Below are 15,768 nucleotides of genomic sequence, written 5' to 3' on the forward strand. Positions count from 1 at the left end.
TCTTTGAGGATGACAGGCAAAAAAAGGCACATCAGAGATGAAAGGGTACTTGAATGCAAGTGCATCCTGTTACCGCATGTTGGAATCAATTGACGGAAGAGCCTCAGTGACTGTCATCCTTTAACTACATACAAGTTTATTTACACTTTTTATTAAATTGAACCCTGAAGCTAAACACAAATGAAAAACACTCGTACAAAAAGACATGCTTTATCTTCTGCATGTGAGATTTGTATTGTGCAACAACATAACAGTGTTGAATAACACACCAAAGAAACAATGTGATCCAGATGTGGTATGTATCGTCAAACAAAGTGAAAACACCCACATGAACAACTTAGCGCGTACAAGAAAAATGTCAACTTCATTCAGGATGCTTATTTTAATTGGCCAGGGAGGGCTTTTTTTTTCTCCAGTTTTGCATACACACGAGATACTCAGGTAAGCGTACAGCTTCTAATGATACCAGATGTTTAACTCAGTCAGTATCAGCATATAAAGGCGGCGGAGGAAGAAGTTCCAGCTCTGAGAAGTCCACTTCTTGTTCACTGTCAAGTAGAACAACAGCGAAATGAACTGAGTCTTTTTCAATATACCAGAGGCAAGAATATAATGAGCATGCCAAATCCAAAACAAAAAAAAAAAATCAGCATCGCCTCAGTTGTTTTAGGCCAATACTCACGGGTAAGGAGGCTCTTCAACAGCACACAAGAAGCCTGGATAAAAGAAAACGGAGAGAAATGTCACACAGATTCCACGCCTTCACATAGGCAAGAGTTGAAAACGTCTTAGAGATTGTCCTTCAACGTGATTGCTTTGTAGCCTCCTCGAAGCATCTCTGCTATCAGCGAGCTTGACATTAGTGGCGACAACAGTGGAGCCATGAAAACACTTACTTGGTGGTTCAGTGCTTGGGATCCAGACAGAAGAAAAAGAAAGATGGGGAGGGGGGAGAAAATGGTTGATGAAAACACAAAATACATATAAAAGCATTTTGGAAATGTTCCACAAAAATAAAATTAAATACTATACTTGGTGGGAGTTGGAGCACCACTATCAGGAACATCGTCAAATTCATCTATGCTCTGTTCAAAGAAGATGGCAAGCTTCTGCAGGGCTTCATGCCTTTTCCTTGCGGGGGCAAATAATAAAAAAATAAAAAAAAAGAGGAAACAATATTAAATTTATCCACACGGAATTGTAATTTACATCCTCATATCAAAAACACTGTTGTGAGATTGATTTATTTTGATTTCAGATTTTACTTAGTCTTTTTATTGTGTCAAGGGTCAAATTCTTGCCATTCTAAAAACTATTTTCTATAGCCATTTTTATTGTCAATTTCACATTAATAGACCGTATATTAAAAAAGCACTACTGAGAAAGTGTTGTATGTGGTGTACTTAACTGTGCTGTTATAAATGCACCTTAAGCATCTCAAAAGTGTAAAAAGAAGTTAACCACTATATGCCGTATAGATGAGTTTACAAAATTTTGTAGAATTATATTTCTTGATGATTATTTTGGCTCAAATTAGGAATTTGTCAAAACTCAAGGGAATTTTACTAACTATTTCTCTCTAGCATGACAAACCTTTTAATACATTAATTTTGAATGAAAATACCCTCTACAAGATATATGACTTTTCCACCATTTGATATGAATTATTTTAATACACGGAAAGTAATGTACTGTAAATCAAGCCAAGCCACATTGACAGACGTGTCAACGATTTCTAGAGTCTCTCCATTAATATTCCACGCATTCGACTTACTGAGTGTTCAGATCCTCAAGGCTGGCATCACTCAATTTGTGCTGCTTGTTAGCAAGGTCATATGCTGACACACCAAAAAGCAGAGGGGAGCAGAGGAAAGCAAGGATGGGGGCAGTGACACAAAGTGCGAGCAAGAGATAACGGAAAAGACAGACGAAGTAAAGAACATCCACATTGTTATTGCAAAACAGTACAGACAGTGAACACGAGCAGAGCTCACGTTGCATTTTGAATGCTGACTTGAGGGGAAACAACGTTCTGGTGTTGAACTTCAAAAGAACCACGTATCAAATGTACTCACATACATCAGGCAATGAGGTGGTTTGATGGGGAATGCTGCCAGGATGAAGAAAAACAAAAATCACTCATAAACAAGACTTGTAGAGTCAAGTACAGCGGTTTGACTTGTTTTTCGTTAGTTGCTCATCATAGGTTGGACAGTATTTTTTATTTTTTTTGTATGATAAATCAGCGACTCACAACCGGGTTGCTGTGAGAGATTATCAGGAATGTTGCTGTAAATTATCCAATTTTACTTTATCCGTCTGAAAATTATGACACTACTATTTACAATTTGTACCCCTATCAATGCGAGCAATGTATAGTGACAGGCAGAACAATACAATGCTCTTCCACAAGATGGCAGAAGGTACAATAAACCTGTTGACATTCATACAAAAAATGTTTGTTTTCTCTTCTTCTTTCTCTCGTTCTTTTAAACACACGAAGATGCACGGTAAAGGAAGTAATCATGGTTTAACTCTCACTTTGCCCCTATTAACAAGAGCTTGCGATAAAATTCAATGCGAGATTCTAGTTAAGGTAAGCGTTTTAAGACAAACTTTAACAAACGCTAACGTTTCACTAGTCCCTCTGACTAACAGAACGGCACATTTGAATAAAGTTATGGGTTCCCGAACAGAACCTTGTTCAAAAGTGCCATGTTTACTGTATAAATACAGACTGACAGATAAAATAAGGGTAGATGCTGCCATGATGCGCAGCCAATCAGCTCACGGGATAAAGCCACTCGTGCTTTTATTGGACGATCTCGAAGCCGGTAACCAATCATGCGCCTTATGTGTGCCTGTGGGTGTGGACAAAGTGTCCGAGTTCATTCTTCTCTTCGAAGCAACGCGTCTTATCACGATATGGCTGTTATTTATTAATTTTTCTTATGAATATCTGTGACCGTATAACTCAAGGGATTAGGTTTTCATTTGTGTTGGTCAACTGATCCTCAATGAAATAAGAGAAAAGTGAGACTCTCCCCCTTACTGGCTATCGTAACAGGCTGAGAGCGTCTCGTCTTCACAGGCCCACTCCTCACTGTCGTCTGTGACTGAGGAAAAACAAAATGGCTTTGGTTAAGCAGTGTTCTTGTTGACGGCTGAGGTTTGACAGGCTACCAACCGAGACCGCCGGTCCAATGCTTATATTAAATTCCTTCCGAATCAAAAAATAACAGTTGTTGATTATAGGACATCTCGGGGGTAGCAAGGTATTTAGGTCAAGTCACTTGGGGCTTTTAAGGTATCTTTCCCATGCTTGGCGCAACTGCGTTTTGTGGCTCAACAAGACGCTTCCAACACAAGAGCCAAATGTGAAAGGTCTTTCTTCTTTGTTTTGAAAACATGAAGAAAATAAATATTTACGTTTTGGATGAAAACAAACTGGATAAATGATGTTCAATACACTTGCATTTAATTGTAACAAAAAATAAATGTATATATATTTTTTTAACTGACCATTAATAATAATGCACAGTATTATTTGATATTCTGATAGAAGTATAAAGATAACCCCAATTTTTTTTCCCAATGTAAACTAGCTGAATTTTAATATAACAATTCATCTCATTTACATAATACCTTGCAGACCGAATTGCTTTTCCCATGCACCCACGCACGTTCAAGCAAAGGAAGCACTACAGGAAAACTATCATTTTCAAAGCCAAAACGTAAGAGCAGCTGGAAGCACATTAGCGCAGGCTTTTGAAACATGGCAGAAATGTTGGTTGTGATGAGTGGGAGGGGGCCAATATGAATTTGGCAATGAATCCGCTTTGTACACAACTTATGAGTACCTGCACACTAAATTGACTCGGCGGCTTGGTGATGAAGTGCTGGCTGCATGAGTGTCATAAAGAATCAGTCAATCAGTGGTGAATTTTAATAAGGGGCAAAAAAACTGAAGTAAAATATATATCTTGATCCTTGGGTATTGACAAAATCATGCCAGAATTTCTTTGAACTCTGAATGATTTACAATTTTGAGAAGGGATGTAGAATTAGAAACTGAATTCACCTTTCTCAGATGTCTGAAAGGAATCAAGCATAAATCACTCAAACTTTTCAAAGGGTCAAATGTTTTTTTTTTTTTTGTTTTTTTTTAAATTGATAACCAAATAAATATAATAAACTATTTTAGCAAACCGATTTTGGCAATCATTTAGGGCAGCTACGGTATGCCAGCATACGCTTGTGATACTCACAACTGCTTGTGACAACAATGTGGCTTGATGATCTGCAAAAGGAAAGAAACAGTGATGTCGGATGATGATGCTCACTGATGCTTTACTATGATGTACCTGCTGCCAATGCTGATGGTGTCCCCATCCTGGTTGCCACCACGTCCGGCTGCTTGGGCCTTTTTGCCAAGTTCCAACATCTCCTTGATATTAAGCTCCACATTCATCACTGAGATGTAGCCATCTGTGGAAGCCAAGACAGTGTACAGCCACTCAACAACTCAACAGAACCCCCCCCCCCCCTCCCAAAAAAAAAAAAAAACTGTGTACGCATTTAAACTCACATTTGTGGCTTGCATCTCGTGCCAACCATTTGCCTTTGGGGCAGTTGGTGGTGCGAATGATGCTGACGGTGTCCCCGCTTTTCACAGGTAGGTCATTCTTGCGGACTTTGCTAGCCACGGTCACCTTAGCGTGGTACATGGGCTCTTCAATGCCGGTCACCTAGAGACGCACAACACACCCACGAATGTCAACATGCAACATCTTTTGCTGAGTTAACATTATAAACAGCAAATACATTGAAAGTTTAAAGACCTCCTGTCTAATAGATGCCAGGTCCACTTATACAAATAAATAAATGGCATACTAAATGCTTCTTTTTTGCCTCCTCTGGTAACTAGAACAAGTAGTCGCACTATGACATGTTGGCCATCTTTTCCCACAACACACACCACCCGAAATGCACACATGGAATCTTTAAAGCTAAATTCCACAGTTAAATTAAAACATTTTTTAAAAAAGCACTTAAATCATATACAGAGTATACCAAAATTCACTTCCCAATCCTTTTTTCTATTTTATTCCAGGTATCATTTGAATGTGAAGGCATCAGCTTTTGACAGCTGAGGCTTTTTTATTTATTTTTTTAAATAAAACATCATCCCTTGAACATGGTACGCCAATTGATATCGGAGCAGCATCACTAGAAAAACTGGGCAAGACAAGACAATTTTGCAATGCTGCTCCATGTCAGCATGGTCTCATGTCTGTCAGAATGATTTAAAAATGTTATCTAAAATGAAACGAGGGAAAAAAGCAAACTTTTTCAGCACACTGTATTAATTACATCTCTCTCATAATTCATGTTTTTTGTATAATTGCTTTTTGTTGTTGATGGTGCGGGGGTGGTGTCAAACGTCACACATAAATGAAGGCCACCACCCTAATGAAACACCTTCACCTTATGATCTGGCTCTCATTCTCTGGAATGGAGAAAATATACTACCTGAAATGGCTGTGTCTGCTATTATGAGGAAATGCGGTGCACCAAATAACATGAGCGTCTTCCAAAATAATTCACCAAGTATCATCCAGACCTACTTTGAACTTCTTTTTCATTTCATTTTCCTTCTTCTCCCTTTCCTTTTGCTCCTTTTTCTCCCTCTCCAGCCGCTGCTTCTCTCTCTTCTTCAGTTCTTTGTAGTCAGCTGTGTTGGGGCTTTGGCGTTCCTTACTGAAAAAAAGAAGAAAAAAAAAAAAAGACTGTTCAGCGGCAACAAAGGCTTGTTTTCCATTAAAAGTTACAAGCACAGTTGGTTGAGCATGAACAGAACCATATGCCATGGACCAAGACTGATGTGAAAGCAAATGGAAGTAGTTTGCAGTACAAAGAAAGTATCATTTTAATGAAAGCATGAGTGAGTGATGTGCAATATACCTGTGGAGATGATTATGGGATGATTGTTCGCCTGATATGCTGCCCCTGTTTAATAAACGTAGTGAGAAAAAAAAATGAACAAAGGCGACGATCCTCCATCTGGCAAAAATCAAAGTCAATTAAAAGAAAACTACTCATACCAAGGGTTCCGTGGCCAAATGTTAAGAGACGCCTCCTCTTTCTTGAGTTAAACAATGTGTTATTATTTACAGGCACAGATGTCTTGCGTAAAGTCAAGCAATATGAATTTAAATTAGATAGAATAAATCCCATTTAAAGTTATTTACCAAAGGAAGGTTGTTGTCAGCATATGGATCTAAAAGAAAAAGTTCCTTTTAAGTGTGCAAGTTTGATTTTGGGAGGAAAATAAAGGATTAAGGAAGTATCCTTACTCTTCAAATTGCCTTTCTGCTTGCGTGAGTTCTGGCACAGGAAGAACTTGTTGATGTTTTCCACATCTTCATAGACATTGTCGCACTCATAGTTTTGTTCACTGAAACAAGCAATCCGATTTAAAAAACATGAATACAAAGTTGGATTCTAATTCATTGATTCTCACTCACCTTGCACGTGTACGTGTATCATCATTACTTGGGCCTGCTTGGCGACTGAGCTCAATTTCATCTCGGGCAGAGTGGGACACAGCAACTGACAGTTCGGCCTCATCAGCAAGACAGGTAGGAGGAGGAGGAACAATCACCTCCTCACTCTGGCTGCTTTGGTCATGTGTGACGGACTCTGCCAGATTTGATGGTTCGGGGAAGCTGGCTGGGTGAGAAGGTATTCCGCTCAGACTGCCAAGTCTCAGCTGTTGGACAAGACAGCTTTCACTGGCCCCTGCGGAAGTACACGTGTCAGATTGTGAAGCCTTGGATTCAGGGACTCCGCAGTCACTGGGCACAGGAGGTGGTGAGCTGAGGCCTTCCAAATCTAGAACCTCTAGGTCTAAAGAGGCAAGATCTACAGCTCCACAGTCTGCGGGTTCCATCTCTGGATTCTCAAAGTCTGGAAACACAGGAGCATCCAGAACAGCACTGCATATGGGCTTTTCCGACTCGGGACCTTTAGTTGGCTCTTGGTTGCGATCCTTTAACACTTCTATGAAGAGAGGTATTAGCACTTAAGCAGATGTCCACTCTCACCACAAATATGCTAAATCCAAATAGCAGTACAAAAAAAAAAAAAACATATGACAGTGATGTCCAGACGAAATAGAGGCCGGAGGAAAAATAAAAAGAAAAGAAGGTTAACACACCAGTAACTGAAGATTTTTGGTACTGTTTGAGCGATATGAATGGTGGTCTGGGAGTCTTCAATGGCTTTGGCCCCAGTGACCTCAAGTCAGGCAGCGGATTCTTTTGAGGAGCCGAATAAGAAGGGCGTTCAGCAGGGACAGAAGGACCTTCCACTTTGTCTGGACGATACTGCGTAATGAATGCAGATTCTTTTTTTTTTTTTGGGGGGGGGGGGTTGTACACACATTCATAATTATACAAATATCAAAAAAGTAAAGGCATACAGTTACAGAACAATGTTTGCAACATACTTCGGGCAGAGTTGTTGACTTTGGAGAAAGGTCGGGCAGAAATGCAAGCAAGGTGTGGGAGTCCAACGGGTGGAGGTGGAAGCGGAGGGAGGTCAGGCTCCACATTTTCCATGTTCTTAGGCGGCGAAAGGGATGTTGCAATGTCAGGAGAACGCAGACTCTTGGATTTGTTGGAAATCAATATGTGTCGGCGGGAGAACTTCCTCTTGGCCCTCTCCAAGGTGCTAATGATGCGATTGTCACAGTCAACACTCATCTCTACTAATGGAGGAGAGACCGAGACATCGGGACTGGAGAGACGCCGAGCTGTGTTTAATTGGTCCCATTGGAGCGAAACACCATCATCTGAGGTCTGCTTTTCCGCAGAGGCCAACTCGCCAGGTGCACTAGAAGGTCTGGTGGTCAATTCGGCATATGTGGGTTCCTCTTCGCTTTCTGTGCTAAACTTTAACACTCGAGAAGACTTTAAAGCAAGGAACAAATTATTCTTCTTGATTTTTGTTTGTGGGATTTCTTTCGCCATGTCTTGTTCTTGTTGCGACTCAAACTTCTGTTCTTTAGAATACAGGACAGGAAGCACCTGAGGCATGTGCCGTTCTTTGAAGGACTGCCTTTTTGTGCTGTCTCCATTAGCGGACTGAGAAGAGGGGGAGATCTGCAGAGGTTTTACTGGAGAAGAAATTGGTCGCTTCCCCCCAGAGGCTCGCAGTTCATCTCTAAAGATAACTCTGGGAACAACTGTTGTCTTGCTTTCTGTGGCAATATTGATACTACTAACCACTGAACTACAGTGGCCTCCAGCAGGAGGAAGGTTTTTGGGTTTTTCCGCTACAGCTGGTCGAATGGTTTTGGACTGAGCCAAAAGAGCTTCCTCCTGAAACTTGGCCCTCAAAGCTTTGAAATTTATTTGATTCTCCTGAAAAAAAAAAAAAAACAAGAGAATAATTTATCATGAACACAAAGAATGGAATATATCACTGCTTGCTCTAACACCATTTCCCGCACCTCAAGACCAGAATAACGTTTTATCTAGAATGTTTATTTTTAAAGAATTTATGTATAATGCTAATAATTGTTGAATGCATTTTATCAAACTCAATCTCGATTTTACACAATTTGGGGGTTGACCGCTGTTAAAACCACAGGAACAAACAATAGCTTATCTGTAATTCATTTCATATGTCATTTTGAGTGACATGTAACTCTGTAAGTGCTTCAATAGACTTGGGTATAATTGTCAAGTTATGGTTGTTAGTGGCGCATATTGACAGAACAAAAATCATTCTAACGCGACACTCCAGCACCGAGGAAGCACGCCGAAGGTCGCCAACTCGCCTTTGACAGCACAGGTAATGAAACTAACTCTGCATTTAGAAAAATAAACCGACAAAACACGTATTTCCTTACTTCCTCCATTGTAGCTCGTTTTGTTCATCACTGTTCGGGTTTGCAACCTGAACGTCGATTGCTTTCGTAGTTTTCCAGTCTGGAGACAACTTTCAGGTGACGTACGTATAAATGCTAATCCTCGACGATGCTAATACAAACAATTTGAATGTGCGGGTGCTGTGGTGCGCATGCGTAATACACGTCACTGTTTGCGTGCGCGTTCACGATATTTGTATGAAAGCGACGTTAATTATTAGGGCAGAATTAGTTTCCATTTTCCATGTAGTTTACTGACAAGTTGATACAAAACAAAGTTTACTGCATACACGTTTCAGACCCATTATTCTGTTTTCCATTTATCTAATCAGATAAAAAATAAATAAAAAAGGATAACGTTTCTAACTTTACAAAAATAACTAATATACATATAACTCCATTTTTTAATTATTAACATTTGCACATCCTACAAAAAAAGTTTTACAACCAGCTGTATTAGTACAATGAATAAACAAAACACCATTCTTGAATATCAACCAAATAAAAAACAATACAACAAAATAAATAAATAAATAAAACACTAAAATGCCAGGGGAAATAAGAGTTTAAAAAACATCAAAATGTGCAAAATTACCGATATTCAAGGTAAACTATTTGGTGTACTGCTTGACTTCACTGTGGAAATCAATTAAATTAAAAAGTATAAGATTGATAATAAAAGTTTCATTGGACTTTGCCTTATTTCTTTTAAAGTCATATACACAAAGCAGAATATCCTTCCAAAACAGCTGAACATCTTTAGCAATATTGTTAGCAATAAAATTACATATATCAGACCAAAATGTTTGAACAATAAATAGGGCATAAATGAGTCACTGTTTCGGTATCCCCAGAACAGAGGGAGCATTTAACATCTTTTTTTTTAAATGTTTTAACAATGTGTTCATTTGAGGGGTAAAACCTATGAATTATCTTTAACTTTGTTGGTCAACAGATAAAGATTGGGTGACAACCAGACTTTTTGCCAGTCAATGAGTTCCACATATTTATTCCAGTATGAAATCACATAAGAAACTGTAATGACTTCCCATTAAAGAAGGTTCTAATGTGAGCGGCTCAAAATGTAGCTTGATCATCACATGCAAACAAATAAATCTAAAAGCAGATAAGCCTTTGAACACAATAACATGATTCAAATGTGACAAATCTTCCATTGTTTTAAACCTTATCTTATATGGAACTCTGTGTTCCTGTTGGGGTTTGTTGTTAATGCGAGATGATTAAACTTTCCCAACTGTTGTAAGAGCTTTTGTTTACTCTTTATCAATGATTCACCGTGGTTAGTCAAGATTGCATTGGTAGGAAGACCACCAAGATGACAACACTTGTTCTATGATATTTCATTTTTATCTTCAACATTCGCCTCATACCGTCATGGCGACTGTAATTAATTTACTCCTATGTTTGTGCACGTTGCATCTTTCAATCAGTGTCAATGTTAATGTGAATATGTACAGGAGACAATGGATTTCAGCACATAACAGGTACTGCATGCATTCTTTTGAGATTTTAATGAATCCTGGAAATGAAAATGGAATTGGGAATATTTTTTTTCCAGGACAAGTGGTGCTACTGCTAGGAGGGTTAGAGCTGTAAACAAACCAATACCTGTCAACTGCAAACTGGGGCGCTGGTCAGCATGGACACCATGTAACTCTTGCACAGACCAAAAGGTACAGTTGAATATTTATTCTGATTTAATGGCATAACGCTGCCTTTTATATGTAATACTCTGTTGTGATTGTGCTGCTGTAAATATGCTTTAGACTGATTGGATTGTGTAATAATTTTCTGTTCATTTTAAAAAAAAAATACTTTCTGTAGTTGACTGTCAGTCTGGATGAGGGTCAATACTTGCTCAAGTAATCTCCTACAAGGGAATTTCTTTGAGATATGGAATGACTGAATATGAATCTTAAAAGTGAACTCAATGAGGATTGTACATCGATCGAGTAGATCAATCCGTTTCAACCTCTTTATTTCTTCCTTATCTATATTTGTCTCAGTTCCGTTTCCGATATCTGGAGAAACCGTCACAATTTGGTGGGACGCCTTGTTTTGAGACGCTGTGGGAAACACTGGCATGTCCAACATCAACTGCAGAATGTTTGGTACCAGATTACTGTGGGGAGAGCTTCACCTGTAAAGAAACTGGCAAGTTCTATCAATATTTAATTACGTTAATGTTTACAGACAAATTGGTTAGAAGATGCGAAAGCAGTCCAACAATACTGTGGTGAAACTTTTTGGTGGTTTTCATGGAATTGACAGAGACGCTATTGTTTTTCCTCTTTTATAAGACAGCATAATGGCTTATAATTATGAAGGTGTTATTTTTAGGTTCAATCACAGCACATTTCTTTTTGCAAGTTTAATGAAACATATTTTCCTTTGTTTGTATGTTGCAGGCCGCTGTATCAGCCAATCCCTTCGCTGTAATGGTGAGGTAGACTGTGATGATTTTTCAGATGAAGATGGTTGTGAAGTCTTTAACCGGAGGAATGACAAGTGCTCCGCCCTCCTCGCCATTCCTGGTGCTGAGCGTGGCACTCAGGGGTAAACAGTCTTACAATAACATAAATGAAACATAGCACTTAACTCATTCAATCCATAAGACATAAATATATGTTTTCAAAAATGTAGTCCCTGCCTCCCAAAGACGTATTTATACGTCTTAGCCTTTTTTTTTTCTTTTTTTTTTTTGCGTCATAACTCCGTGTTTTTATAGCATTAGAACACAGTATTCTGTTGGCCTCGCAAAATCAGTCAAAATCCAGAAAAACGCGGGAATTGAGGCGTTTCCTCTCGTGAAAAATTCTGGCATTAAATGAGTTAAGATGCTTATCAAACCATGATTTTTGCTCTCAACAAAAAAAAAGAAAAAATTAACAAAGAAAATAAAACAATCGACGCCAGTCTTTTAGTCTGTTTTCTACAATTTGTTTACAGCTCTAGGACCATAGCCAAGTTAGTACAAATTAAGATGTTAATCTTTTGAAAAATGCTGAAGTGTACACAACATAATGATTCTTAAAATGTGCAGTCATTTCCTAAAAGAGTCGCGTTCCACAGGTCTTGGCAAGCTTGAATCAAACAGACAGGAGGTTTAGCGACGTGTACATAATTACTTGAAACATACAGTCAACTGTTTGTTTTGGGCATAATTTCCTGCTATCTTCATAAATGAACATGTGTTGTAACTTGTTTCAGCTACAACGCTTTGACTGGAGAATTTGTGGATCGCGTGCTGGACCCAAAGTACTTTGGAGGAAAATGTGACTATGTGTATAACGGTGACTGGAGAAAGTTCACCTATGATTCGTTCTGTGAAAACCTGCACTACAATGAAGATGAGAAAAACTACAGGAAACCTTTCAATTACCATACCTACCGCTTTGTGGTACTGTGATTTATTGTTGTGTGCAGGTTACTGGATGGACTCAGCGGATACATGGCAATGCAAGTTTATCTTTTGCAGGCAGAGGCTACTTCAGAGGGCACTCGGGAATATTACAATAGCGCGGTGAGCCTGTTAAACGCACGGAAAACTATGCGATCCTCCAATGCCGGCGTCTCGGTCGGCATCTATTATGTGCAAGTGGGACTGAGTGAAAGTAAGGAGTCGGAGTTTCTAAGGAATATATCACAGCATAAAAGCCAGGTACTGTTATATCCAGTGTGTTACAAATCAACATGTACAAACAAGCACTATCTTAATTATTACTATATTATAATCACTGGTGTTGGGCAAAAAAAGAAAGCCAAATTCAACATTTTACATTGGGTTGTCGTTTGTCATATGGGGACTGACCAGTATTAAATTGATTTGAAAATAAATAATGATGAAAATAATAATAATTATAATAATGGCAAAAGGTTTACGTCCGATGACAGCATATATACACAGTTGAATCTCCTGATTCAAAATGCCCAAAAAAGAAAAAAAATATGCCTCAAAAATCAGTCAAAACATCAAGCTCGAAAACCTCACAATATATGTGTCTGTCAGGTATTTGCAAATACTATAGTTTTATTTTTCTGCACTCAAAATATTGCATGTGCAGTTAATCAACATTTTATAATGGTGACAAGTTGAGCATGGATTTAATTAATTAATCTTTGATTATTTCCTATGGGAAAAATAGATAGGTAATTAAAACAGCTGGCATGTCTACTCTTTGAGAATAATTACATTTGTTCCATTGTCGATAGAAATTTAATCTTAAACACAAGTTCACCATCGTTTGCATGGCACACTGCTTTCTAATAAAGAGAATTACATCTTTGTGATTGCCATGGCGACCCAAACAATAGCTACTTCTTGCTCCACCGAATAAACATGTATATCAATTTCTGCTATGGGCACAGTGGCGAGCACATCTGCCTCACAGGTCTGACTGAGAACGTCTGAGGCTGATGGTTTGAATCTGACGAGCCCTTCCTGTGTTTATTTTGTATGTTATCCTTCTTGCGTGGACTTTTTTTTTAAGCACTCCGGTTTCCTCCCACATTTCAAAAACATCAACACCAACTGAAGACTTGAAATTGTCCTTGAATGTTTTGTCAATGTATGCTTAGCTGTAGCAAATGGTTTAATTCTGAAGGTGGAAAAAAGCCTTGTTATCTTCAAACATACTCCTACAATGTCACATATGATTAATCTTTCCTGTCAGGACCTTGGTTTTATCAGGCTTTGGTCCAAAGTGGAAACAGCTCACTTCAAGATGAGAAGTAATAGGCTGATGCTGCATGAGGATTTCTACCTGTCACTTATGGAACTCCCGGAGCAATATGATTTTGGCTTGTATTCTCGCTTCTTCAACTCATTTGGCACCCACTATGTCACTGAGGGAGCAATGGGAGGAACGCTGGAATATGTGGTGGTCGTCAACAAAACATCCATGGCTGAATCAAGTAGGGTTGGCTTTCTTGTTTGAAGTCAACTATTTAGTGTGCCTTTTTATCATTATGTATTACTTTGCAGAACTTGAATGGAAACAGGCTGGTTCATGCCTAGGTGCCTCTATTGGTTTGAGCGGTACATTCGGCAGCTATGGACAAGCAGATCTCACTGTGGGGGGTGAATTATGTAAAAAAGGTGGACCCTTATTACATGGTGAGTAAGCAAGTCAAACAAAGGTATAAAATTAGAAGGTGGATGCAATGGGACTATTGATAGAATCCAAGAGGAAAAGTAGTCCCAAATGTGCATTAGTGACACCTTGTTCCATTTGCTTGCAATTCAAAACGTAAAACTTTGTCTCATTTAATTGAACTGCCATAGGATTATTAAACATTTATTGACCTTTCTTAATTTTTTTTTCCATTTTGTTGTTTTACTTTTGCCTAAAGTCACAGACAAAGGTTCTGCTGTAATTAAGGACGTTATTACGTTGGTGAAGGGGGGTTACACAGACACCAGCAGTGGCTTGCTGGTCATCAGAGATCCTGACACCTATCGTAAGTGGGGGGCAAGCCTTAAGTACAACCCAGCGGTTGTTGAACAGGAGGTGAGACCCCGACATTTTGCATTAACTCCTCGAAATATCTGTTGAAAAATGCTTTCTCTGAGCCAACTTGCGTCACTGGATGCATAGAGACCTTTTTCTCTGCGTCCATATTACTTTTGTTCATGATATGGCTCATGACCAAAAAAAAAAAAAGAAAAAACAAAACAAAAGAATGCTACACTTGATGTAATGAAACATCTGCTTTCTCTGCTTTGCCTCCACCACATTGAGCCAGATCATGCCAATCTATGAGCTTGTGCGTCTCAGCACAGCATCAGATCACGTTGGAGCCAGGCTGGCCAACCTCCAGAGGGGACTGGAAGAGTATCTGCAGCAGTTCAGCTCTTGTCGTTGCGCCCCCTGCAGGCATAATGGGATCCCTGTGCTCACTGGTACATCCTGCGGCTGCATTTGTAAACCAGGCTACCAAGGAGAAGCCTGTGAGGACACGCGACGATCTGGTGAGACAATAAGAAGCAGCGCGGTTTGAATGATTTTACTCTGTTATATTCATGTTAAAAATACGATTACTTAACTGTGATCTTGCAAAATGTGGACATTATGACTGGATGGATACTTGTATCCTGTCAACAGGAACAGGAACGGATGGATCATGGTCCTGCTGGGGAGTTTGGTCTGCATGTACATCAGGGAGGAAACAGCGTAGTAGGGCTTGTAATAATCCGCCACCTGAAGGAGGCGGAGCTACGTGCCTAGGCTCCTCCTCTCAGTCGCAGCATTGTTGAAGGAACGTGCTCTATATGTAATTGTGGAAAAGGCCTCACTTGAAAAGTTTCAAATAAAATGAATAATTCTGCAAATCACACATTTTATTATCATTATTATTATTTTTGTGAAAGAAGTTGACTTTCCTGAATCAAACCATTTTTAATTGTGATTTCCCTCATCGGTTTCCAGAGTACTGTTGAGGTGCTATTGAGCAAGACTAAACCCACCCTCTACTTCAAGTAGTGCAGCTCTTTGCTTTAGTTCTCCTTCACTATGACATCTCTCCTTGGACGCCTACATACTTGTGATCTGCTTTTTTTTTTGTGTAATGTGGAACACAAACAGACACAGACATAAAATGTAAACATGCCATGGGTCATCCTGGACCTGTTTTGGTGACAGCCGGATGTAAATGATTATTTATTTTCACAGAAAACCACAACAAAATATCCACAACTTTCCTATTCTGTCCATGATTTTACCAAAATCCAACATTGTGGGCCAAATAAGTAGTGGGATTGTGATTAACAGCAGCTGTTCAAACACTTTTTGTCATTTTGCTATAAAACAAGT

The 15,768-nt window shown here is 39.1% G+C and overlaps 2 protein-coding genes across 5 annotated transcripts; one reads left to right on the top strand and one right to left on the bottom strand.

Moving 5' to 3' along the window:
• Positions 1-107: 107 nt before the first annotated feature.
• Positions 108-9,095, bottom strand: LOC148325746 (uncharacterized). 3 transcript variants are annotated; one of them, XM_088311340.1, is made up of 19 exons: positions 8,918-9,095; positions 7,511-8,426; positions 7,220-7,408; positions 6,528-6,801; positions 6,357-6,457; positions 6,252-6,280; positions 6,105-6,145; positions 5,965-6,009; positions 5,628-5,760; positions 4,589-4,748; positions 4,365-4,488; positions 4,269-4,300; positions 3,053-3,116; positions 2,076-2,110; positions 1,775-1,838; positions 1,033-1,131; positions 897-910; positions 683-716; positions 108-548 (listed from the first exon to the last, which is right to left on the bottom strand). In XM_088311340.1, the coding sequence occupies exons 1-19, from the start codon at positions 8,924-8,926 to the stop codon at positions 479-481; spliced, it is 2,433 nt and encodes an 810-aa protein (XP_088167466.1). In that variant the 5' UTR covers positions 8,927-9,095; the 3' UTR covers positions 108-478. The 3 variants fall into 3 exon arrangements, with proteins under 3 accessions (XP_088167466.1, XP_088167465.1, XP_088167464.1); XM_088311339.1 differs by having other exon boundaries at positions 6,528-6,969; XM_088311338.1 differs by having other exon boundaries at positions 6,528-7,062; positions 8,918-9,094.
• A 1,145-nt stretch (positions 9,096-10,240) lies between these two features.
• c8a (complement C8 alpha chain) lies at positions 10,241-15,290 on the top strand. 2 transcript variants are annotated; one of them, XM_088311341.1, is made up of 11 exons: positions 10,241-10,440; positions 10,515-10,629; positions 10,963-11,110; positions 11,365-11,512; positions 12,167-12,356; positions 12,435-12,617; positions 13,630-13,870; positions 13,941-14,072; positions 14,309-14,466; positions 14,702-14,927; positions 15,061-15,290. In XM_088311341.1, exons 1-11 carry the CDS (start codon positions 10,289-10,291, stop codon positions 15,210-15,212), a joined length of 1,845 nt encoding a protein of 614 aa, XP_088167467.1. In that variant the 5' UTR covers positions 10,241-10,288; the 3' UTR covers positions 15,213-15,290. The 2 variants fall into 2 exon arrangements, with proteins under 2 accessions (XP_088167467.1, XP_088167468.1); XM_088311342.1 differs by having other exon boundaries at positions 12,167-12,214; positions 12,383-12,617.
• The last annotated feature ends 478 nt before the right edge of the window (positions 15,291-15,768 follow it).

The sequence above is a fragment of the Idiotropiscis lumnitzeri genome, chromosome 12 (assembly GCF_059441095.1).
Source record: "Idiotropiscis lumnitzeri isolate Australia: NSW breed Sydney's pygmy pipehorse chromosome 12, RoL_Ilum_1.0, whole genome shotgun sequence".
In the NCBI taxonomy this organism is placed as follows: Eukaryota; Metazoa; Chordata; class Actinopteri; order Syngnathiformes; family Syngnathidae; genus Idiotropiscis; species Idiotropiscis lumnitzeri.

Coding starts and splice junctions, on each gene's coding strand:
- LOC148325746 (XM_088311338.1), bottom strand. Junction 6,458..6,527: donor GATACACGTACACGTGCAAG/GTGAGTGAGAAT, acceptor TGCTTGTTTCAG/TGAACAAAACTATGAGTGCG. Junction 3,117..4,268: donor CATTGTTGTCACAAGCAGTT/GTGAGTATCACA, acceptor GTTTTTCCTCAG/TCACAGACGACAGTGAGGAG.
- c8a (XM_088311341.1), top strand. CDS start 10,289: ATGATATTTCATTTTTATCTTCAACATTCGCCTCATACCGTCATGGCG. Junction 10,441..10,514: donor TGGATTTCAGCACATAACAG/GTACTGCATGCA, acceptor TTTTTTTTCCAG/GACAAGTGGTGCTACTGCTA. Junction 11,111..11,364: donor CTTCACCTGTAAAGAAACTG/GCAAGTTCTATC, acceptor TGTATGTTGCAG/GCCGCTGTATCAGCCAATCC.